This window comes from Chelonia mydas, chromosome 20 (genome assembly GCF_015237465.2).
Source record: "Chelonia mydas isolate rCheMyd1 chromosome 20, rCheMyd1.pri.v2, whole genome shotgun sequence".
Classification (NCBI taxonomy): Eukaryota; Metazoa; Chordata; order Testudines; family Cheloniidae; genus Chelonia; species Chelonia mydas.
The window spans coordinates 2,118,678-2,141,474 of record NC_051260.2 but is presented as its reverse complement, the minus strand read 5'-3'; the positions used below and the strand labels follow the sequence as shown (position 1 = coordinate 2,141,474).

Below are 22,797 nucleotides of genomic sequence, written 5' to 3'. Positions count from 1 at the left end.
CCCCCCCAGAACTGGGAGTAGGAACCCAGGTGTCCTGTGACACTATGCTCTGAGCCCCTAGATCCCCAGCCCCCTCCCCCTCTGGTGCCCAGAACAGCATACGAGGGCGGGGGGGGGGGGGGGAGAACAAAAACCTCCAACCTTTATTAGTAAGACGAGGCACTTGAAATCTCGAGGGGGGGTGGGAGTTTGGACTATGGGGGGCAATAAATATAGGGGGGCTGGAATGTAGGGGTATACGCAGGGGCCCAGCACGCTGCTTCCCCACCCCACCCGCCGGGGCCAGAGATGCACAGGAGGGGCAGATCATATGCCCCCTTCCTCCCCACCATGGGGCAGAAACACCCAAGAGGGGTGGGCAGTGCGTGGGGCCAGCACTCTCAGCAGCAGGGGGGTGGGGGATTAGACCAAGGCCTCCCGCCCGCCCCCCGCTCGCTACTGCAGACAGCAAGCAGAGGGGCCCGGGCAGGGAAGGGGCCCGGGCTGGTGGGGCCACAGGCGTGACACCCACCCCCAAAATGACGCGATGGGTCTATACAGGACATCCAGGCTGCACCGGGGGGGCGGGGCAGGAACCAAACCCACCAGCGCCCACTGTAGTTGGGCTGTTCCCCCTCAGAGCCAAGGTGGCCGGGCCCAGGGGGGGGAATCCTTGGCCCCCAGCTATGCCCCCTACGACTCATGGGGTCCCTTCTTGATGCCGAAGAAGCTGGAGGAGCGGGGGGGGCGGGCCCAGGAGCATGCGCGCCTGGTTCTTGTGCGTGATCCTGATCTGGAAGAGAGAGAGTGGGGGGAGGAAGGACACGCTGGGGGGGGGGTCCTGGGGTGGGCAGGGAAGTGTCCCCTCCCCCAGCTCCAGCCACACAACCCCCACCCTGCAGGTTCCTCTAGTAATGCACCTACCCTCCATAGCACCTCCTGTCTGGGGGCGGGGGGGGCGTGGCTGCCAGCACCCCAGCCCCATGGCTCCGTAACTGCCCCAACACCTGCTAGGCCCTGGCCCCATGCGACCAGCAGGGCGAGGGGCACCCGGGTGCCGCACCCACTCCAAACGGGCCCCTTTCTGCCCGGGTAGGTAGCGGAGCCGACTGCCCTGGCCCCCAGCCCCCCTCCCAATGCCAGGCGGCCCGGCTTCCTCCGCACCCCAAGATGGATTGGCAGGAGGGCGGAGGCGGAGGGGGGGGGGGGGTCTATTGAGTGCCTCGTCGCGGGGGCTGGGGAAAGCTGCAGGGGGGCTCGGATCTCCAACTGCTGGCTCTGGGGAGCGTGGGGGGGGACCCCATACGGCTCCTTACCGTGCGGCGGCTGCATCCAGGGCTCCCCGTCGATCTGCATGGGCAGGCACTTCAGGGTCCTGCGGAGACCCCGGTGTGAGACAGCCCCACAGAGCCCCCCCAACAACCCTGCCCACCTCAGGGGGCTGGGACCTTCCCCAACACGCGGCGGGTCCCAGGGCCGAGCCTGCCTCCCGTAATATCATGGGGGCCGCCGGGGAACCTCGCCCCCCCTGCCCCCGGTGCCCCCCGGCGCTCACCGCAGCGTGATCTCCGAGCACTTGGCCAGCCGCTTGCCTGCACTCTTCAGCCCGGTGTAGATCTGCCCCATCTCGATCACGCCCTCCAGCCCCACCACTTCCAGCCGCTTGTCGCTCAGGTCTGGGGGGAGGGAGGGGCCGTCAGTGCTGGCCCCCGCCATGCTGCCGGGGGGCCAGGGCCAGGGGATGAGTGAGCCCAGCCCCCACACCCGGCTCCCCCCCCCGCAACCAGCTCCGTGGGCCAGGGGGTGGCAGGTGGGCCCCTGCTCTGGGGAGCTCCTCATGGACCCAGCCCCCCAATAGGGCGCTGTGCCTTTAAGGAGGCGGGGCTCTAATAGCTCCACTTAGTGGGAGGGGCCAAGGCAGAAAAGGCCCCGCCCCCAATTCCACCCACCAGATGACTACCTGCCCCCATGGCACCCCCGGCCCCGCCCCCCCTGCACACAGGCCCCGCCCCCGTGCACACAGGCCCCGCCCCCCGGCTCCGCACCTTGCACGCAGGTCTTGAGCGTCTCCGGGTCGGTGACGGCCTCGGGCTGGCTCCCCGTGGCCCTGTTCCGGGCCTCGCCCAGCGGCTTCTTGGTCTCGCCCCAGAGGTTGGAGCCGCCGTGCATGCTGGGAATGTTGAGGATGGCGACCCCCGAGAGGGCTCCACTCAGGTCCAGGGGTTGCCCGCAGCACTGGGGGGGCAGAGCCCTCGTTACCAACCGGGGACCTGCGTAAACAGCCCCCACCCCAGAGAGGGCCAACCCGTCGCTCAGCCCTGCAGGCCGGGCAGAGAATTCATGCTCCAGCCTGGGCTCTTGCCAGCAGGGGGCGATGGCTGGGGGCCCTGGGCCATGCGTGGGGCGGGGGCCGGGGGGCAGCGCTGGGCTCCGTCCCTCACCTCAATGGTCAGATATTCCTTGAGCTTTTTGGCAGGTGGCGAAGATGGTCTCGGACGTGGCGAATTCTAAATACCAGAGTTTGTTCTTCATCCTGGAGAGGAAACAGCCCCACAACCCACGGGTGGAAAAACTGAACAAACCAAACCACACCAGGGGGCACCGGGAGGGGGGGCGGGCAGGGCGCTGGCGGGGGGGAGTGCCCGGCTGTTGCCGTCCCAGCAGGGGGTGCCATGGGGGCAGGGAGCTGGCTTTGGCTCCCGGCCCATCTCAGCGGGGCGGGGGGGCGTCTCAGGGAGTCACCAGTGCGATGGGCGAGGCCCAGGCTATGGACCCAGAGTCGCCGCCTCCCACGGGCTCCCCAAGGGCTGGATCAGCCGCTCCGAGCTTCCCTGCGCCCCAGCCGGGATCCACATGGGAGGCCAGGGCCCCCGCGCCTCCGGGAACCCCCGAGGATACAGTGTGGCTGGCAGCCCAGCCCCTGCCATGCCCACCTGCCCCGCCCACCCCCTACCTGCCAGCCTGCCCTCGTCGTCTCCCCCCCGGCCCCACACACCTGCTGTTGAATTTCTCGGGGTACTTCTCCCTCATGAGGTGGAAGCGGTGAGCGATGGAGGCGTCCTGGAGACGAGACAGATGCAGTCAGAGCCCAGCGCGGATAACGGGGGGCTCAGCAGCCCCCCCCCCCCCCCCCCCGCGGTTCCTATGCTGGCCAGATGGGGGGTGACACCGAGCCAGGCTCCTGCATGTGGAGCATGGGACAGGGAGAAGTCCCATAGCATCCTGGGGGCTCCGTCCTGCCCCCCACAACCGCACCCCCATACTGGGCTCTAGCCACCCTCCCCCCCCGCCACTCCCCCCCCCCCAGTGCCAGGGCTCAGACCCCACAGCCACCCCCGGCCGTACCACGCCGATGGAGAAGTAGTTGTTGATGATCTCGTAGGGGACGGGGTCCCCCTTCTCCGCGGGGTTCTCGGGGGTCACCTGCACCAGCCACCGGTCCATGGGCACGATGCTGCTGCTCTCGATGTCCTTCAGGATCTTTCGCAGGTTCTCCCCGTCGTAGCCTGGGGGCGGGGGCACGGCCTCAGCGGGACGGGACAGTGCCAGGTGCCCCCCCCCGCCTTTCCCTAAGCAGGGCTGGGGGCAGAGATGGGCAGGGGGGCACCTGGCTGGATGGGGCCATAGGGCTGAGCGGGGGGTGGGGGAATGTCCAGGCTCTGGGGGGTGGGGGGGTAGCTAGGCAGGCCGTGCCCGTTGGTCTCATAGGGGGCAGGTGCCAGGCTAGGGAGACCCACGGGCCCAGCTCTCCCCCCGGGCATCACTCACCTCCTCCCCAGCGCAGGCATCGTGCCAGGTCGTTGCCGGTGCCCAGCGGGAGCACGGCCACCGCGGGGCGCCCGGGCAGGTTGGCTTTATCTGAAAGGACAGAGGGATGGTCAGTGGGGGGGTGGGCTCCTTGGCCCTCCAAGGGCAGCGTCCAAGTGGCTCCTGCCCCAGCCCGGGCCAAGAATCGAGCCCCATTTCCTGCCCCTCCCTCCTTCAGCTTCCACCTACCGATGGCGTCCAGGATCCACCCCACGGTGCCGTCCCCGCCGCACACCAGGATCCGGAAATCCGGCACGTCCCGGAAAAAGTTCAGCCTGCGAACAGAGACACGGAGCTGGGTCAGCGCCGGGGCCCGGATTCCCGCACCCCATTCCCTGCCAGATCCTCCCCAAGGGTTAGTTACCCCCTGACCTGCCCTGGGCTCCCTGCCGGTGCCCCTCACTCCCGACCCGCAGCCCCCTGGTACCCCAGCCCTGGGCTCCCCGACTCCCCTCACTCGGCCGATGCCCTTTGACCCCCCTCCCATTCATGCCGTGGAGCTGCCCCGTGGTGTTGCAATGTGGGCAAGAGTCCACTAGGGGGCAGGGCCGAGACCCCCAGCGAAAGGCCCCGGGGCCCCTGAATTCTCACTCACCCGGGGGCCGGGCCTCCCTTCATGAGGTTGTAAACCTGCCGCGGGTTGAGGAGATACTGGAGCTTCCGGAGCACCCTGGTCGTGGAGACAAGGGGGGGCGTCAGGAGCGGTGCCCACAAGCTCGAGAACCCACACCAGGCATCGCCATGGACACCCCCCCCGACACAGTCTAGATCATGGGGAGGGGGGTGGGGTGGGGGCTGTCCAGGGGCACATCCCTTAGACCAGGGTGTAGCAATGACATCATGATAATGAGACTGTTGCCCGGCAACCTCGGAACAACCCTCCCAAACCCCTCCACCCGTCATATTAGGTGGGGAAACTGAGGCACAGAGAGACAGACAGAGAGACTTGCCCAAGGTCACACAGAGAGCTGGGAAGAGAACCCAGGAGTCCTGACTCCCTGTTCTCTGCACAGACCCAGTAGACCCTACTCCCCTTCCAGAGTCAGAAACAGAACCTAGAAGCCCTGCCTCCCCCCGCCCCGCCCCATGTCTAACCATTAGACCCCACACATCTCGCCCTGCCAGAAATGGGAGCCAGAACTCCTGGGTTCTACGAGCCCCCTCTGCTCGACCCCCCCTCTCTTACCTCTCCCCCTGTTTCCCGCCGCTCTTGGGGTTGACGAAGACCAGCAGGGGGTGGGTGTCGGGGACGGGGATGATCTACAGAGCACGGGAAAGGGGAAACGAGAGGGTGAGACACGAGAGAGTCACGGGCGCCGGGCGGAGCAAACCGCAGACGGGTTCCAGGAAATGACCGCCCACCCGCGGCGGCCGCTGCAGGCCGGAGCCGGACGGCGCGGGCTCGTGCCGAGGGGCCGGGCAAGGCAAAGCCTGGCGTGCTGGGGCCACAGCGGGCGCGGGAAGACGTGCGCGTCTTGGTGTCTGCACCTGCGGACGGTTCACCAAACCCTCTGTCCAGCGGCACCTGCTCAGGGGAGGCGGCTGCCGTGGCCAAGTTGCATGGTCACCGTCTGCCACCAGAGGGAGCCACTGGGCCCTGTATGAGCCAATAGCGAGAGCCCTCTGTGTGTATGGACCACTGTGAATGGGGGTGAGGGGGGGAGCCCTGGGGAGCGGGGGGGGGGGGGTTGTTACCTCATTCCGGATAAACTCCCTCATTTTTCAAATTCCCTGCTGTGGGCCTCGCCCCGTTAGGCGGGGTCTATTCCGGGCTGGGGCACGGCCTCCCCCCGCAGCATCCCAAGGGCCCCCAGCCAGCTCCCACCCTCCCAGCCCCCCGACGTGCTGCTGCCCCCTGCTGGGCCAAGCGACCTGGCTGCTCGGGGCACTGGGCTCTCGTTGCCCCCCAGTGGCCGCATCCCGCAGGTGCCAGTCGAAGAGCAGCGCCATTGGGGGGTCGCCCCCCACTCACCCGCAGCGCCTGGCCCTCGGGCGTGGTGCAGGGCTGCGGCGTCTCCTCCACCGGGGTCCCGCCGTCGCTCTTCTGGCTGTTCTGCCTCTCCTGGAACCCAGAGCCAGGGCGTCACCTGGGGGCAGGGGCCCAGAGCCCTGGGAGAGGAACCGACAGCCCCCAGGCTCCATGGGGCTCAAGGGGCCGAGCTGCTCCTTTGGGTTCAAAGCCCAATGGGGCACAGAGCCCCTTGCTAGTGGCCTCTGGTCTCTCCCTAGTGTGGGGACAGGGAACTCCCCAGCCTGGCAGGCCTCCCAAAGGCACCTGGACTGGTCCATAAAGCCCTAGCCAGGGGCTCCGGGCTGGTCCATACGCCCGCGCGGGGGCTCACTCACCAGCACGACGGGGTAGATGGCCGAAGGGGCAGGATGTGGTCCCGCAGGGCCCCACAGTCGCAGGTCGGGGGCACGCTGGGCTGGCACTCCTCGTGGATCTGGGGGAAACGGGGGGTTAGCCCAGCGCACGCTCCTGGCCCCAGCTCCCCTGAAGCTGCCCCCCAGCCTCCAGTGCCCGGGAGGGGCACCGGGGGGGGCCCGCACCCACCTTGAGGTGGCACCAGACGCAATGCAGCCCCGTCAGGCTCTGGAAACTCTTGATCTTCTTCTGACACCTGTCGCACTTGCTGGCCTCGCAGCCGCCCTTCACCCACACGTGGCTCTGTGCCTGGGGGGGGGCAGCGGGGGGCGGCAGTGAGTGCTCCCATCGCCCAGCAGGGGCTGGGAGCCAGACCCTGGGGCTCTCTCTCCCGGCTCTGGGAGAGGAATGGGGTTGAGTGGGTTAGAGCCAGAGGCTATGGGGGGCTGGGAGCCAGGATGCCTGGGTTCTCTCCTCAGCGCTGGGAGGGTGGTGAGGGGAGGGCTGGGAGTCAGGACTCCTGGGTTCTAGTCCCAGAGTCTGTCAGCCCATCAGCGGCAAGTCCCTGCTGCACTCTGTGCCTCAGTTTCCCCATCTGTACAATGGGGCTAGCGAGCGCATGGGAGGTATTCGGGGGGGGGGGGGGGGGAGGATGGTTCTGGGGACCAGGGACCCTCGCGCTGCGACGTGGCCAGACAGACACGGGGGTCCCCTGCCCCCCACTCACGCTGGTGTCCTTGCGGGACTTGGCGTAGGTGCTGATGCAGCTGAGGGGGGCCCGGCAGGCGCAGCGCTCGTGGGCCGTGAACTTGCAGACTGGAGGGAGAAAAGACACCTGAGCAGGTTAGTGACCAGGGAGGAGGGGCACAAGCTGGGCAGGGGCGGGGCTTAGCTCTTCCTCTAGCCCCGCCCCCTTCCCCCCTCAGTCCCCCCCAATGATTGGCAGGGCTTTGAGCGGGCCAGCCAATCACATCTGACTGGAGGGAGGTGGGCGGGGGTTAGGCCAGCCAATGGCAGTTTGAGCTGATGACACAATTCTGATTTGCTGGCGTTTCATTGGCTGAATGAGAGGTGGGTGGGGTCACCCCAGGCTGGGCCCCACGAGCCCCACACAACTCACAGCGCCCCCTGGGTGCCCTTCCCTGGCTGGTGCCCATTTCTCCAGGGGGGCGGAGGTGTGGGGGGGATCCCCGTCCCCTAGCCATGCCCATGTCGGGGGAGGGACACAGAGGTGGGGCCATGCCCATGTCGGGGGCAGAGAGGGGCATGGGGGGGCCATGGCCAGGGGCAAGGGCAGAGGGGGGCCGTGCCCACGTTGGGGGCAGAAGGGGTGGCGGGGGGGGGCCGTGCCTGCTTCCATGGGCAGAAGGGGGCAGCAGGGGGCCGTGCCCGCGTCGGGGGGCCGAGGGAGGGGTCCGGCGGGAGGGGGGCCGTGCCCGGGGCAGAGGGAGGCCATGCCTGCATCGGGGGGAGAGAGGCAGGGGGCAGGTGGGGGGCCGTGCCCATGTCGGGGGGGCGGGGGGGGGGGCGTGGGGGGGGGCCGTGGGCAGAAGGGGGCCATGCCTGTGTCGGGGGAGCACAGGGGGGGGCCGTGTTCATGTTGGGGGCAGAGGGGGGTCGGCGGGGGGGGCCGTGCCTGTGTCGGGGGGCAGAGGGAGGGGGGCAGGGAGGGGTCCGGCGGGGGGGGCCGTGCCCGTGTCGGGGGGCACAGGGGGGCCGGGGGCACTCACAGGTGCAGGCCAGGCCCTGCTTGCGCAGGCCGAGCAGCAGGGTCTCGCAGACGTTGCAGTAGACGGGCCGGTTAAAGTGCTTGAGACGCCACATGTGCTGCCCGTCGTCCTTCATGTTCTGCGGGAGAGACGAGAGAGAGTCCGGGGGGGTCCCTGTGGGGGCTGGGGCGCGAGTCGGGGCGGGGGGGGTCACTGGGGGGGCTGGGGTGGGAGTTGGGGCAGCGGCAGGGGGGGGTCCCGGGGGCGGGAGTCGGGGCAGCAGAGGGGTCCCTGGGGGGGCTGGGGGCGGGAGTCGGGGGCCGCGGCGGCGGGGGGGTCACGGGGCGGGAGTCAGCGGGGCGGGGCGGCAGGGGGGGTCCCTGGGGGGGGCTGGGGCGGGAGTCAGCGGGGCGGCGGCGGGGGGGGGTCCCTGGGGGGCTGGGGCGGGAGTCGGCGGGGGGGCGGGGGGGGGGCTGGGGTACACAGAGCTCACTCGCTTCTCCCCGAGGAGCGTGGGGCTCACCTGTGGGCCGTTACCCACGCGTGTTACCACTGGTTGGGGGTGGGTGGGGGGGGGGGGGGAGGGGGAATCAGGGCTCGTGGGGGGGGGGGGGGGCCCAGGCCCACAGGAAGGATCGGGGTGGGGGTAGGGAGCTTCCCGCCCCGGCCCCGCCCATCATGCCCCCGGCTGCTTTCCACCTTGCCCAATGGGGATCCCCATTGCTGGAGGGGGTCGAATTCCCACACGGCTCAGAGCATTTCTGCCACCCCCGGGGATTGCCCCCCTCGCCCTCCTGGGATCCCCCTGACCCCCCCCAGGGGTCGCCCCTCTCTGTGTTCCCCCCCGCCCCCCCCGGGACTCACCACTTCCAGGCCCAGCAGCACCAGCAGGGGGATGGTGGTGACCCCCCCGCGCAGCCACTCGGCCAGCGACACCGTCCCGCTGTCATCGTAGTCGATCTCCCTCATCATCTCCTGCAGGATCTGGGGGGGGGCAGGGACATGGCTCAGGGGCTCCAGAGGGGCTGGGTGAGCCCCCACCCAGCAGCACCCCCTCCAAGGACCCCATCTCCCCCCCACTCCCCACAGCATCCCCCACTTTCCACAGCAGGGGCACGGGACTCCCCCTCTGCAGCCGCTTCACCCCCAGCCCTGCACCCCCTCCCTCCCCACGGGCTCAGGGCAGCCCCCCCAGCACGCACTGTCCCCTGCAGTGCCCGTGGGCTGGTGCCCCTCCAGGCAAGAGGGGGCAGGGCCAGGGCAGCCCCACGCACCCCACGGCCCCAGCCCGGTACTCACGGGTTTGAGCTCCGTGACGTCCCAGTCCAGGTACTCGGCCACTCGCATCATCTGGGTGATGATCCGATCCACCTCCTGGGGGGCCCGGAGTGGGGAGAAGAGAGTGGGTCAGTACCGGCCCGTGGTGAGGGGGGCAGGGCTGGCAGAATGGGTCAGTACCGGCCCATGGGGGGGGCAGAGCGGGTCAGTAACCGGCCTGTGGGGCGGGGGGCAGGGCTGGCAGAACGGGTCAGTAACCGGCCCGGGGGTGGGGGGGGAGGGCAGAGTGGGTCAGTACTGGCCTATGGAGGGGGGAGAGACAGCCCCCCAGGGATGGGGCCCTGGGGATGGACCCCTCGCTCAGCCCTGAGGCTGGAAGCACCTGTGGATTCCTGTGGGGGGGGGGGGGGGCGGCGCAGAGGCCTCCCTTTGCTGCAGGGCTGGACCCAGCGGGGGCATAGAGATGGGGGGGCTGCTCCCTGCCTCTGCCAGGCACAGTGTGGCGAGTTCTGCGGGACTCAGGTGCTCAGAGCGGGCAGTGGGGGGCACTGGGGTGAAGGGGACAGTGATGGGGGGCTGTGGTCCCCCCCACGGCACTCACCGAGCTGTCCAGCAGGCCATTCCCATCCTTATCGTAGAGCTTAAAGGTGACTGGGGGCGGGGGGGAGAAAGCGGAGTCAGTGAGGGGACCCCAGCCAGGCCCAGACCTCCATGGCCACCCCACCCCCACCCTATGCCAGCCCCCATCCAACCCACATCCTAGCACAGCCTGTCAGCCCCCACCCCTCTGGGGAAAGACCTCTAACCCCAAAGGTCTCCCACGAGCCCCCTATGACGAAGCGGGACTGTTCTTAATGTTTCCTCTGAATAGTGTGGGGGTGCCTCAGTTTCCCCTAGGCAGTTCTTAAGTCTCTAGGTGGTGGGGTAAGGGTGTATGATCATTGCAGAGCCCTAGAGGGCAGGTGTGTGCAGGGGTCTGGACACAGAGAATGGCCGACACCCTGTTTCCTGGCCACTGATGGCCGGGCCCTTCCCCCCCCGCAAGGTGAGAGCTAAAGGGTTGGAGAACAAAGGAATCCGGTGACCTCCTGGCCCGGGACAGGGACAAAGCCCAGAGGAGGGGGGGCTGGAGGGGGAGGCAGTTTGGGGCTGGCCGGGACGAGGAGTGAAGGGCAGACGGGGTTGTCTGGCTCACTGCCCCCCAAAATGGACCCGGCTGAGGGGTCCTGTTCTCTGCACCTACAAGCTCTGTGTTAGACCCTGTTCCTGTCGTCTAATAAACCTTCTGTTTTACTGGCTGGCTGAGAGTCACGTCTGACTGCAGAGTTGGGGGGCAGGACCCTCTGGCCCCCACAGGACCCCGCCTGGGCGGACTGGCTGGGGGAAGCGCACGGAGGGGCAGAGGAGGCTGAATGCTCCGAGGTCAGACCCAGGAAGGTGGAGCCGGGGGAGCTGTGTGTCCTGCAGACAGGCTGCTCCCCGAGAGGAGACTCCCCAGAGTCCTGCCTGGCTTCCTGGGGAGCAGTTCCAGAGCATCACCCGGGGACCCCGTGACACCCCCCGCTGTGGCTCCCCCCCCCAGCCCTGCGCCCCAGTGCCACCCCTTGCCCCATTAGGAACCCAACTCAGGTCTGAGCCCGAGAGCTGCCCGGACCTTGTCACCTCTCCATGGAGCTGGGGCGGGTGGGACAGCCCCCCCCCCACCGTTCCCGCCCCCAGACTCACACTCCAGCTTGTCCTCGGGGCGCCCCCCCTCCAGCAGCGAGAAGTAGCAGGAGACGTCGTTGACACAGACCAGGCCGCTGGCTGCAAAGAGACAGAGCCCGCACTGGATCCTGCAGCCTCCCTGCCCCACACAGCAGGGACCCAGGAGATCGGGCCCCAAGGCCCATTCACTCCTCGGCTTCAGCTGCCAGCAGGGGCGGGAGGGGGCGGGAAGTGGTAAGCAGCAACGGGAAACGGGGGACCCTCTGCAGCCCCCCGCCCAGTACGAGCTGCAGTCCCCCAGCCCCAGGCAGCCTGTGCCCCATGTCACCCCCCAATCATCAGTCCAGCTCTGGCCACTGCAGCAAGCTGGCTAGCGATTGCCCCCCACTGCTTGGGATCAGAACTGCTCCGCTGTGTGTCATATACCCCGTACAGTCAGCATCTGACGGGGACTGTCCTCCGGCTCTGCCAGGCTGACGGAGCAGGCGGGGCCGGTGCGTGCCCTTACCTGGCTGCTCCCCGAGGCCCGGCTGCTCCCCCGGGGCCCTCCCAGGCGAGGTCTGGAAGGACAGGAAGAGGTGTTGGCAGAGCGCGTCCGAGATCTCCTCGGCCTCCAGGTAGCTCCTCATGAATAGCTTGAAGCCTTCAAAGTCGATGGACTGGGGGGAGTCAGCAGAGGGGGGGGCAGTTAGGGGGCATCCGGGGCCTGGGGTGGGCCTGTGCTCGGCGCTTCCAAGCTGGAGGGAGGGGGCCGGCCCGGCTCAGAGCAGAGGGGCTCCAGGGACAGACTGGGCCCCCGCCGGGGGCACGGGGGGCATCAGGGCGGACTCACGTCTCCCTGCAGGTGCTGCACCAAGGTGCCATCTCCGTAGAACTCCCGGAGAACGTCCTGGACCTTCTTGCTGCTGTCTGGGGGGGGAGAGAGGGGGAGGGTCACGATCCCAGGGTCCCCCCCGGCCGGGAGTGGGGAGCAGCCCTGGCCTGGAGCAGACACTGCCCAGACCTGGGCCAAGCCCTCCCCCTCCCCTGCTGGGGGGGCGGTGGGGAGAGCTGCAGTTCTGCCACCGTGGCCCCCGCCCTGCTCTGGGGGCAAATCCAGCCGCTCTACCGCCCTCCCCCCCACCCCAAGCTTCCTAGCCTTATGGGGCACGACCTGTGAGTCTGTGACGGGGGGCCAGGTCAGCCCTCCCCCACCCGGCAGAAAATGGGCCCCACCTGCAGGCCTGGAGCGTTGGTATCAGGGCAAATCCCCAACAGAGGGGACCCCACCCCCACTGCGGAACCTGATGGGGGGTCCCAGTGGGGCCAACCCCCCAGCACGCAGCGGGGTGTGGGTGGGGTTAACGCTGACATGGCTGGGTGAAGGGAGCTGCCCAGCTCAGCTGCATCCCCCCCGCCTGGGGCCCGATCCTGCTCCTGCCAGAGCCGTGGCAGCTCTCCCCACCGGCCCCGCGCCCTAGGCGGAGCCCGGACTAGCGGGTCTGTGGGGGTGGCGCTCACTGGTTACGGGGCAGGGGGGCCCTTTTCCTTGGTGCCCCGATGCCCTGGGGGCCACAGGCTGTTCCCACAGGGATTCCCTACCGCAGCCCCCCACCGCCGGGGCAGTGGGACCATTCTGAGGGCAGGGTTTTCCCCACGGGGCTCTGGGGCCGGGCACCTGCCCCAGTGGGGCCATGGGGGGGGGGGCAGGGCTGGGGGGGGAGCTGGTTACTCACAGTCAATGTACTTCTGCAGGTGGGCGAACTCCTCGGGGCTCAGGGTGGCCCAATCCTTGCTCTCCGACATGACGTTCTGGGGCCTCTGGGCCGCGGCTGCCGGGGGGGGGGGGCAGTTAGAAACAGACTCCCAGGGGGGTGACGGGGGGGGGGGGAAGAGACAAAAGGAGCCAACAGGGGAGTGAGGATGCAGAGCGCGACGGACCCGGGCGAGGTGCCGGCGAGAGCGACCGAGGGGGGGTGTCCCCGGGCAGTGCCCCTCCCGGATTAGCTGAGCCAGCACATTCCCCGACCGGAGCCAGTCTGTTTCCAGAGCAGCAAGCACCAACCGCAGCCCCCGGGCAATGCCAGCCAAGCCCCCGGCGCCCCCCAAACCTCCCCTGGTATCCCAACCTGGGGGGGCTCTGCCCTGGGGCTGCTGGAGCCCAGCAGAGGAGGCCAGGCTGGCACCCACGGCAGTCGGGGGTGGGAGTGGGGCCACCACAGCTCGATGTCCTTATCTGCCTCTTCTGGACCCACCGCTGAGACCCCCAGCGCCAGGAGCTCTTAAAGGGATATTACCCAATTACCGACTGGGGTGGGCTGGCCGCCGGCCGACAGACGGGGGCACCGTTTGCCCCAGAACAGCCCCATCGCCAGCGCAGACACCCCTGCCAGCGCCAGCGCTGCGGGGGTCCGGAGCGGGACACTTGGGGGGCGCAAGGGCTGGCCCGTGCCCCAGCAGCCTGGCACGGAGCTGGTAGCGATGGGCAGCTGGTACCAGTGCTTTATACCTCTCCGCAGACGGCCACTTTGCCGGCACTGCTAAATATTTAATGGTGCCAAGTCACGGCTGGGGGGCGGGGAGGGGGAGGTTCCTGTTTCTCCAATTGCGGCTGGGAATTGGGGATGGGGGGGAGACCGTCTGATTCAGAGACATGAACTGGGGAGGGGAAGAGGTGGGTCTTGGCAACAGGCCAAGCTCCCCTCAGCATAGGCTGGGGCTGGGGCGCTAGGCAGAGCGGGCTGCAAACTGCGTACGGACCGGCTGGGGTCCAAGAGCAACAGCAATGCCGGGGGCGGGGGGGGTGAGCAGCGTGGGGGAGGGGCCGCTGCGCCAGCCCCGCCCCCCAGATCTTGACTGGCATTGTGCCCCCACTGCATCCAGCTCTGGGACGTGCGGTCTAATGGTTAGTGCAGGATGCCTGGGTCCCATTCCTAGCCGTGTCGCAGACTCTCCACTGACTTCCCCACTCTGTGCCTCAGTTTCCCCACCAGGGGATAATAAAGCACTGAGTGCTTTGAGATCCGCCCGCCCAGTGGGAGCGAGGGGTTGTTCATGCCAGGGGCCCCCTGCTCCCGGGCTGGAATCGCGTGTCTGCCCCCCTGTTTCCTTCCCCGGCGGCACTATTTTCCCAGTATCCGCTGCCCGCCAAAGCCCTCGGCTCACTCCATTACTACGATGATTTATTCATGTTAATCCAGATCTCGGTGCACCCCTGGGAGCTGCCGGGCTGCGCGAAGTGCTCCAAGGTCTCTGTGGGGCTGGGAGAGGACAGGACGTGCCGCTCCCATTAACACTAATGGGGCTAATACCAAGCACGGCCCCCCTGGACGCCAGCCCCCTCGCAGCCCGGACAGCAAGTCTGAGACCCGAGAGCGGCTTGGATGGTGCCCCTCAATCCCAACCCACAGCCCCTGCTCTCCCAGCCCTGGGTCCCCCCAAGCTCTGTCGGTGCCCCTCAATCCCAACCCACAGCCCCTGCTCTCCCAGCCCTGGGTCCCCCCAAGCTCTGTCGGTGCCCCTCACTCCCGACCCACAGCCCCTGCTCTCCCAGCCCTGGGTCCCCCCAAGCTCTGTCGGTGCCCCTCAATCCTGACCCACAGCCCCTGCTCTCCCAGCCCTGGGTCCCCCCAAGCTCTGTCGGTGCCCCTCACTCCCGACCCACAGCCCCTGCTCTCCCAGCCCTGGGTCCCCCCAAGCTCTGTCGGTGCCCCTCACTCCCGACCCACAGCCCCTGCTCTCCCAGCCCTGGGTCCCCCCCAAGCTCTGTCGGTGCCCCTCACTCCCGACCCACAGCCCCTGCTCTCCCAGCCCTGGGTCCCCCCAAGCTCTGTCGGTGCCCCTCACTCCCGACCCACAGCCCCTGCTCTCCCAGCCCTGGGTCCCCCCAAGCTCTGTCGGTGCCCCTCAATCCTGACCCACAGCCCCTGCTCTCCCAGCCCTGGGTCCCCCAAAGCTCTGTCGGTGCCCCTCAATCCTGACCCACAGCCCGTGCTCTCCCAGCCCTGGGTCCCCCCAAGCTCTGTCGGTGCCCCTCACTCCCAACCCACAGCCCCTGCTCTCCCAGCCCTGGCCTGCCCCAAAGTGGCCCTTCAGGACGACAGGGGCTATAGAACGAAAATAAATCAGTCACAAATGGTTGTATTGAGGGAAGACATCACAAGGAGAAGCTGGGGCAGTAACTCACCCGCTTAGCCAGGGTGGGCTGGGGGCTACTAGCGCGGCTGGAGGGGGAGCCCAGGGCCGGGCTAGCAAGGGGCTGTGGGTCGGGAGTGAGGGGCACCGGCTGAGCTGCTGGAGAAAGGTGCAAAACTGGGGGCACTGGCTAGGGAGAGGGGGACCCCTGGCTGAGCTAATATGAGCAGAGGGGCTAACACGCAGAACAATGAAAATGAAGGAGGGCCAGGAGCAGGACTCCTGGGTTCTATCCCCAGCTCTGGGAGGGGATTGGGGGCCAGTGGTTAGCTCTGCCAACCTTCTTGTACCCCGACTGGCACCACCCCCTGTTCTGTTAGCACCAAGGCCCTGAATCTGGGGGGGGGGGGGGGGCTCTGATTTTGCCTAATTCCCAGCCGCCCCCTTTCATCCCAAACATGTGACTAACCAACCCCCAATTCAGCCCCTGCCTGCCAGCCCCTCCCGAGGCAGCTGCTCTGGGGGCAGCAGGGCCAGGAGTCCCCCTCCTCCCACCCTGCTGTGCTGGCTCCGGGTGGGGCCAGTGCGGGAGGAGATGACAAAGCCAGTCCAAGCCCCTTAACCAACGACTTCTGCTTTCGGTGGATCCATTTTTAGAGCATTGCGGGCAGGGGGGGGTGCCCACAGGGATCCCCCCATCAAGAAATGACTCCCTCTCAGGGTAAACATGGGGCTGTCCCGGGGCAAGGAACAAACTGCTGGGACAGGGTGAGCCGGGGCTGCCGGGGTGGGGGCAGGGCACCGGCGCCACCTCCCCCAAAATACCCCCCCCCCCGACACCCATGCACACCACCCTCACCCTACACAAACCTCACCCCCCCTGTGGTCTGCCCAGCCATGCACATGCCCTGCAAACAGCCCCCCACCGCCTAGGTACATGCCCAGCCATGGGGAGCAGGCAGCTGCTCAGCACCCCCCCACTTTCATGCAGGGGGTTGGGATTCGAACACAGCTTTGCTCAGCGCCCGCCCCCAGGGACCACCCCCCCGGCGAGGGGGGGCAGGAAGGAAAGGGGGAGACAAGAAACAAGAGAGTGCTGGCATGAAATGTGGCCCAGGCAAACGGCTCCTGGCACCCGCGCCATGGCTGCAGAGATCCCAGGGGCCTGGCTAGCTACCCGCCCACCCCTGGCTGAATGGGAGTCTTGCTGGGAGCCCGCTCCCCACAACCCCCGGGGGAGTTTAACTGCCCCCTGCATCCCTGCCAGCCCCCTGCATCCCTGCTCTGGCTCGGGGGCCGTTCCATCCCACCCCACGGGACCGACCCCCTGGCAGCTCCCGGCCTTGCGGGGAAGTGGGGCACTGAGTTGGCCCCACTGCACACCGAGGGGTGGGGGCTATGGGATATGATGGGGCTTCCCGATGCCACCCCCAGGGGGTGAGTTTAGCGGGTCCTCAGCTTCACCCTCACCTCTGATTGGCAGCAGCTGACACCCCCCAGCCCGATCAGGCCTCAAAGACGGAGCCCAGTCAAGGGATGGTGCAGCTGAGCTGTGTAAGGCAGCCACTTGTGACCAGAGGGAAATTCCTGCCTGACCCCAGCTGGGGACCAGGCTGGGCCCTGGAGCATGAGGATTCCAGCCTCGCTCCTACAGCGGGCCTGGCCTTTCTGTCAACTCACTTCCCCCTTTGCTCCCAGAAGATCCTGCAGCAGCGACTTCCACAGGGTAATCACCCGGGGGTGGGGAGGAAACCATGAGCTTTGAGCCCAGCATCAATCAGAGCAGGGAAGGCAGGTGCACCCAGTGCCGGGGCGGGGCCGGGCGCTGCATCTGATTGAACAAACTTAGCGGCAAACCTAATAAAACCCTGTTGTTAACGGCGCCATGAACCTTCTCTAGCACCTGTCGGATGTGCTTACAGCCCCGATAGGATCCTGCTCCCCTGCCCTTTATAGAAGGGAAACTGAGGCACACAGTGGTGACAACACACGGTGAGCCAGCAGCACTACTGAGAAAAGAACCCAGGAGTCCTGGCTCCCAGCTCCCCTGCTCTAACCACTAGACCCCACTCCCATCCCAGCACTAGGAACAGGACCTGGGAGTCTTGGCTCCCATCCCCGCTGCTCTCCCTGAGCCGTTCGGAGGAGGGCTGGCACCCCAGGCCAGGGGGAAGGGCGCCGACTCCGCCCTGGACACATCCCAGTGATCCTGAGGTTACCGAGTCCTGCTAACTCCATCAGCAGTGCTAAATTTAGCTCAGCCCGGCCTGCCCCTGGCTCCAGCAGCCGAGCGCGGCAAATGGAAACCAGATGCCGGGAGACGCCGTTCGGGGTTGGAGGCCAAAGCTTAACACCGTGACCCCCAGGGGACGGCCGAGCAGGGGCCCCGGCCCTGCTGCCCCCGTCGTCTGGCCGTGCCCAGCACACGACGTGGAGGATCCTCGGCTCTGACCCAGCCTGGCTCTGCCTGGCCCCCGGCAGGACTGGCTCCGCTCCTGGGACGGCAATTGGCCGCACGCGCGGGCTCAGGCCAGGCAGAAGAGAAGGGACACCAGGGACCCACGCTGCTACGCCGGCAGCCCCCCAACCAATGGTCCAGCCAGTCCCTCTCAGCCCCCGGCTCCCAGCGACCCCGGGTGGCAGACACCCCTCGGCACCCTAGCCACAAGCCGGGGACCAGGCGATCCCGGGAAAAGCCCCTCCCCACGATCCTTTGTCATGGGTGGGGCAGCGGCTGGGGGGAGGGGGCTCAAACAGCTACTCCCTTCCCTGGGACACCAGGGGGCCCCCCCTCGCCAGCCCATGCCAGGCCCAGCCCCATCGCTCCTCATGAGGGGGGGCACAGTTTATCCCAGTGGGATGGAGGAGATTTCACACTCGTGTTGCCGACAGACACCAACCAGCCGATTTTTGGCAAGGCGGCTGGCGTGCCAACAGCCCCGCCCCGCCCCCCCTTCGCATGGGGCTGCAGCTCCCCAACCTGGGAGGGGGCAGCTCCCCCCGCTACCATGCCTCACCCTTGCCACGTGCTTCTAGCCGCCCACCCCCAGCAAGCGCCAATGTACCTGGGAGCTGTACAAGGCAAGCGAGTGCACGGCCAAGGGTGTGGGGGGAGAAACGACCTTTCTTAGCAACCCTGACTGGCAGCCCCCTGCTAGGCCAGCCCTGGGCTTCCCCCGTCAGCTCTGCTGGTGCCCCCCAGGCCTGATCCCAAAGTGCTTTGTAAACATGAGTCATTAGTTTAGCCTCACAGCCTCCCCAGAATCGTCCCTGCTTTCCAGATGGGGAAACTGAGGCAGAGAGGGGCAGGGACTTGCCTATAAGCACCCGGAACAGAACCCAGGTGTCTTGACTCTGGGCCTGCCCCTCTTCATAGCATCACATCCTGCCCCCCAACCCCCACCCCTGGCCCAGCTGACCCCACGCTCCCTGGTTCGGTGCCAACGCACGGAGCAGCCCGCGCTCCCTGCCAGCCAGTGCTAGCCAGAGGCAGGGGGTGGGAACGCTGGGGTGCTGGCCCAGGCTGGCAGGCTCCCCGCCCACCCCCTCTGGGATTCCTGGCTAATCCCCTAATGGGATCCAACCTCCCTGACTTACTGACTATTGGTGTGCTGGGGAAGCCGAGCTGGGGGGGGAATGGTGGGGGGGTGAAGCCTGCATGGGGCCAGGGGATGGTCCAGGACTCGGCAGGGGGACGACCAGCCCTGCAGGAGGGGTGGGAATTTCAAGGGAATGGCTCAGTGTCCTGCTCTGGGACTAGCCCCAGGCCCACAGAACAACCCCCCTCACATCCAGCTGTCTCCCTCACTCTGCTTAGCCCTACCTGTCCCAGACGGGCGTGGGACTTCCCAGGCAGGCAGGGGCAGCCTGGCCCCACTGCCAGGAGCCTGAGGGTTGGCTGGTCCCACCCATGCTCCAGCTGAGCTGCCAGCCCCCACCAGACTGATGGGAGGGGTGGGGGTCAGGTCAGGTTGTCCCCCCTCAGGCTAGTCTTAAAGGGACAGCCCAAGGAGAAGCTTCAGAGAAGGTGGGTGAGCTCGAGCCAGGGCTCCTGGGTTCTATCCCCAGCTCTGGGAGGTGAGCTGGGGCTAATGCATGGGGAGGCGGCTGGGTGCCAGGACTCCATGACAGGGACTCTCCATTTTAATTCACTCTCACTGGACACAAGGCAGCTGCCCCAACCCCTCCTGGAACAGCTGAGCCAAGCGAGAGAGGGTCTGAACTCCTCCACCTGGCAGCTGGCTCCCCGCACAGCTCTTATCTCCCCGGCTCGTCCACCAGCCCAGCCATCGGCTCGGACGCAGCCCCCAGCCAGATCCAAACGCCCCAGAGCAAAGGAACCAGGAGCCGGTTACTCCCTGCCCTTGTCAGGCCAGCACCCTGCCTTCCCATTGAGTTCAGGCCTGTGGAACCAGCAGGCTTGAATTAAGGGGAGACTCCTGCCCTGGCGCCTGCAGGGCCAGCACCCGGGGCCAGCGCCTTTGGAGCTTCTGCTGGTGCCGGGCCCATCACCCTGGTGTCTGACTCTGGGGGACCTTGTTCCTAGGCGGGGGCAGGGCAAAGCCCTCACTCACTGCACTCCCCAAAGCCTAGGGCCTGGCCTGCCTCCCGCAGGGGTTACAGCAGCCCCAAGGCAGCTGTAAGTGACACGCAGAGTTTCCAGGGCCCCCAGAAAATGGGGACCAGTCACCGCACAGGGCGTGCTGGCCAGGCCCTGAGGGCGGGGTCAAGAGCCCTGATCCCAGCTCCACGCTGGCTGGGGAAGGGTGTGGGGAGGCCCTTTCACGCGGCCACAAGCTGAGCGCCACCGAGACTCCCCCACCCCAGCAGTGAATATGGCTCTCCCCTGCCCCGGGACCAGCCTCACTCCGCGGCCCGCTCAGCCCTCGGCCTCTCTCCTCAGGCTGCCAGTGCAGGGGATGTGGCTCCCTGGCCCGAGCCCCCACCAAACTCATGACACCCGGCAGGGCGCAGCCAAGGCCCCTTGACTAAGGTAGGCTCTTGTTTCATCCTGGTCTCTCTGCAAACGCCCCTCCCGCCTCACTTCACAGCGAAGCCTGATCGGCCTCCCCCGCCCCCAGAGCAATGGGCCACTCTAGGCTGCAACCCCCATGAAGGGGTTAAGTCAGCTAGACCCTGCACCCCCTCCCACCTGCCTCAGTACAGTCAGAGGGATCCAACGAGCCTGGCCCCCTGCTGCCCCATCCCCCCACATGACCCATAGAAGGGATGAGCATGGGGGGGGGGGTTTCCACCCATCCTTGGGTTCCCCCCTCGCTTGGCCTCCTGAGCTGGGTCAGCGCTTGGACGAGGGAGGGCCAAGAAACAGCCAGGAGCTGCCGGAAGTGGGGCTGGCGGCCCAGTGGGGGCACTCTTCCCTCTGCGTGATGCCGGCGCTGCCCTCAGACCTCAAACCACCTCTCTGCTGGGCCCTGTCTAAACAGCTGCTGCGCCCCACCCCAGAGGTGGCTGCATCTCCATGGCAGAAGATAACCCGTCTCTAGCCAGTGCTGGGGGAGGAAAGGCGCTAGGAAATCGCACGTTATTGTCTGGCCACCGCTCAGATCTTGGCAGGAAGTTAGTTTGTTCTCCTTAATTAACAATCACTCCGGCGGCAGATTGTAACCCCCCCGCCACGCGTTATTTACCCAGGAGTGCCCGCTCGAGCTCTTGGGTAAACGTGTACTTTGGCACATGGCTGGAGCTGGGTGAACACAGCTGCACGTTGCCTCTCCCGTCTAAGGAGAATTGCTGGGGGCAGGACAAACCCGGCCCAGCCAGCCCGCGCGCCCGCAATGCTGGCTTCTCCCAATGGCTTGTTCCAGGCTCCAGGAAAGACAGCGTCAAATCCAAACAGAACGTGAAACTTGCCCCGAGGGTCAGCCAACCCAGGGGCGGGTAGGACTGGGCGCCAGGACTCCTGGGTTCCATTTCCCATGGACTGACTCAGCCTTCCCAGCACCGAAGGAGGGTGCCCATGCTGGCAGTCCAGGCGCGACGCACGCGGGGTGATTTCTGCCCTGGCGGCGAGGGAGCCGGGCCGGCCGAAGCCCCAGCCTGGCCCAGGAAGCGTTGTTTTTTTTACATATATAAAAGTTAAACAAGCTGACATTGCCTTTGTTACTTGAGACCTGAGGGGTGGTTTTCGCCTGGGCCAGTGCATCACACACAGAAACCTGCCTCCGAAATCCCATGGGAGGCTGAACCCCTAAAAAAATCCAGGCCACAGGGAGCCGATCCATCAGTGTCCCCCCACCTTCAGCGCTCCCCCCTGCCACCGAGCACCAGGCCCAGTCCCGCTGGCTCCCCCGCAAGGGCCATTCGGCTGGCCTCTTGATTTAGCAGAGCCAGAGGTCCCAGCATGGAGCTTTGATCCCCGCTGGATTAGCCCTTGGGGGTCAGACTCCCCAGCTGCGCCTGGAGCCAGAGCGGAGCACCCAGTGGGCACCGGATTTGGGTTGGGGGTGTTCCACCGGGTGCTTTGCTGGCCGGAAAGTCTGGCCCCACGCAGGCCCATCACCTCAGGCAGGGGTCTCCCCCTCTGCCCTGCCTCGCTCTTCCCCCTGGTCAAACCTCTGCCCCCTGCCTGGCCCACTGTGCCCCCCTCAGCCAAACACCCCAGAGCCTCCTCCTGCGCGGCCCCTTCCCGTCCCTGCAGCCCCCCCTGCATGGCGATGGCTCCTTCGTGGCGGCTTGGGGGGGTGGGTGGGGAAAGCTGGCACGGCCCCGGCCCCTTTCTACCGGGCGGGAGAAGCCACGGCAGATGTGGCGAGCTCTCTGCAAACCTGGGCACGGCGCTGCCCGCCAGGCGGGGGCTCGGGATTGCAGATTCCTTGGGGCAGGGGCCGTCCCGCGGGTTATAAACCTACAGTGCAGGGGGAATGGGGGAACTCTCTGGCCCTGGCCAGGCCGGAGTGCGAGTGCAGGATCTGGGGTCCCTACTGGCCACACGCTCTCTGAATGGGTGCACAAGCCCAGACACGCGGCCCTCCCCATCCCGGCAGCCCCACCGGGGCCAGGATGGCTTGAAGCAGCTCAGCCCAGAGGGTCACACTGGGGCCAACCGGGGGCCCGGAGAAGCCCCTTCCCCTGCCCAGCGCCTGGCCCCCGGGGGCAGCTCCTGTTCCTGTGCCCAGCGCCTGGCACTGCAGGGAGCGGGGTCACCCCCCAGAGACCCCCCGGGCACTCGGGTCAATCGCCCGGGCGGGGAGCGGCCGGACCCGGGGCAAAGCGGCCCGGGACGCGGCCAGACCCCGGCTCCTCCTCCCCCGGCGCTGCGGGACGAGGAAGCCGCGGAAGCGCCGGGCTCGCCCGGGACGCCGCAGTTTCTTTGCCCCTCCCCAGCGCCGGGGGCCGCGGAGCCGGGCGGGGGTCGCGGGGGTCCCGGGCGCCCGGCAGCTCCTTCCCCCGGGGCGCGCCCTACCTTGTCCGGAGCTCGGCAGCGCGGGGCGAGCCTGGGGCGCCGCCCGCCCGAGCCCAGCCCCGCTGACATCACAGCCCGCCCCGGCGCCTCCCCTCCCGGGCCCCCGCACCTTCCTCCTGCGGCCGCTCCCCTCCCGGCGCCCGCAGCGAAGCGGGGCGCCCCAGCGGGCTCCGGGGCGCGCAGACCCCGCAGCGTGCGGTGCGGTGCGGTGCGGTGCGGTGCTCCCGGGCCCCGCGCTGCAGCCGGTTTGCGACGCCCCTTCCCGGAGCCTCCGCAAAACCCAGTTGCCCCCCGTCCGCAGCCTCCTGCCCCCGCCAATTTGAGCGAGCCCCGCGGCGCCCCGGGGGGGGGGGGACACACTTAAAGGGACAGCGGCGCTGCACCAATCTGCAGTGAGAACAAACCCCGGGGAGTCA

At 67.6% G+C, this 22,797-nt stretch overlaps 1 protein-coding gene across 1 annotated transcript; it reads right to left on the bottom strand.

The window, feature by feature from the left end:
• Positions 1-120: 120 nt before the first annotated feature.
• Positions 121-22,628, bottom strand: DGKA (diacylglycerol kinase alpha). The gene is given in 26 exon segments (XM_043532567.1): positions 121-772; positions 1,296-1,354; positions 1,535-1,655; positions 2,025-2,214; positions 2,421-2,450; positions 2,452-2,512; positions 2,975-3,039; positions 3,325-3,485; positions 3,748-3,837; positions 3,976-4,061; positions 4,382-4,456; positions 4,973-5,046; positions 5,759-5,848; positions 6,133-6,161; positions 6,164-6,230; positions 6,341-6,460; positions 6,879-6,967; positions 7,882-7,999; positions 8,725-8,844; positions 9,160-9,234; positions 9,740-9,789; positions 10,864-10,944; positions 11,354-11,504; positions 11,678-11,754; positions 12,561-12,656; positions 22,491-22,628. Coding segments are annotated over 25 exon segments (2,541 nt in total). The 5' UTR covers positions 12,631-12,656; positions 22,491-22,628; the 3' UTR covers positions 121-380.
• Between the last annotated feature and the right edge of the window lie 169 nt (positions 22,629-22,797).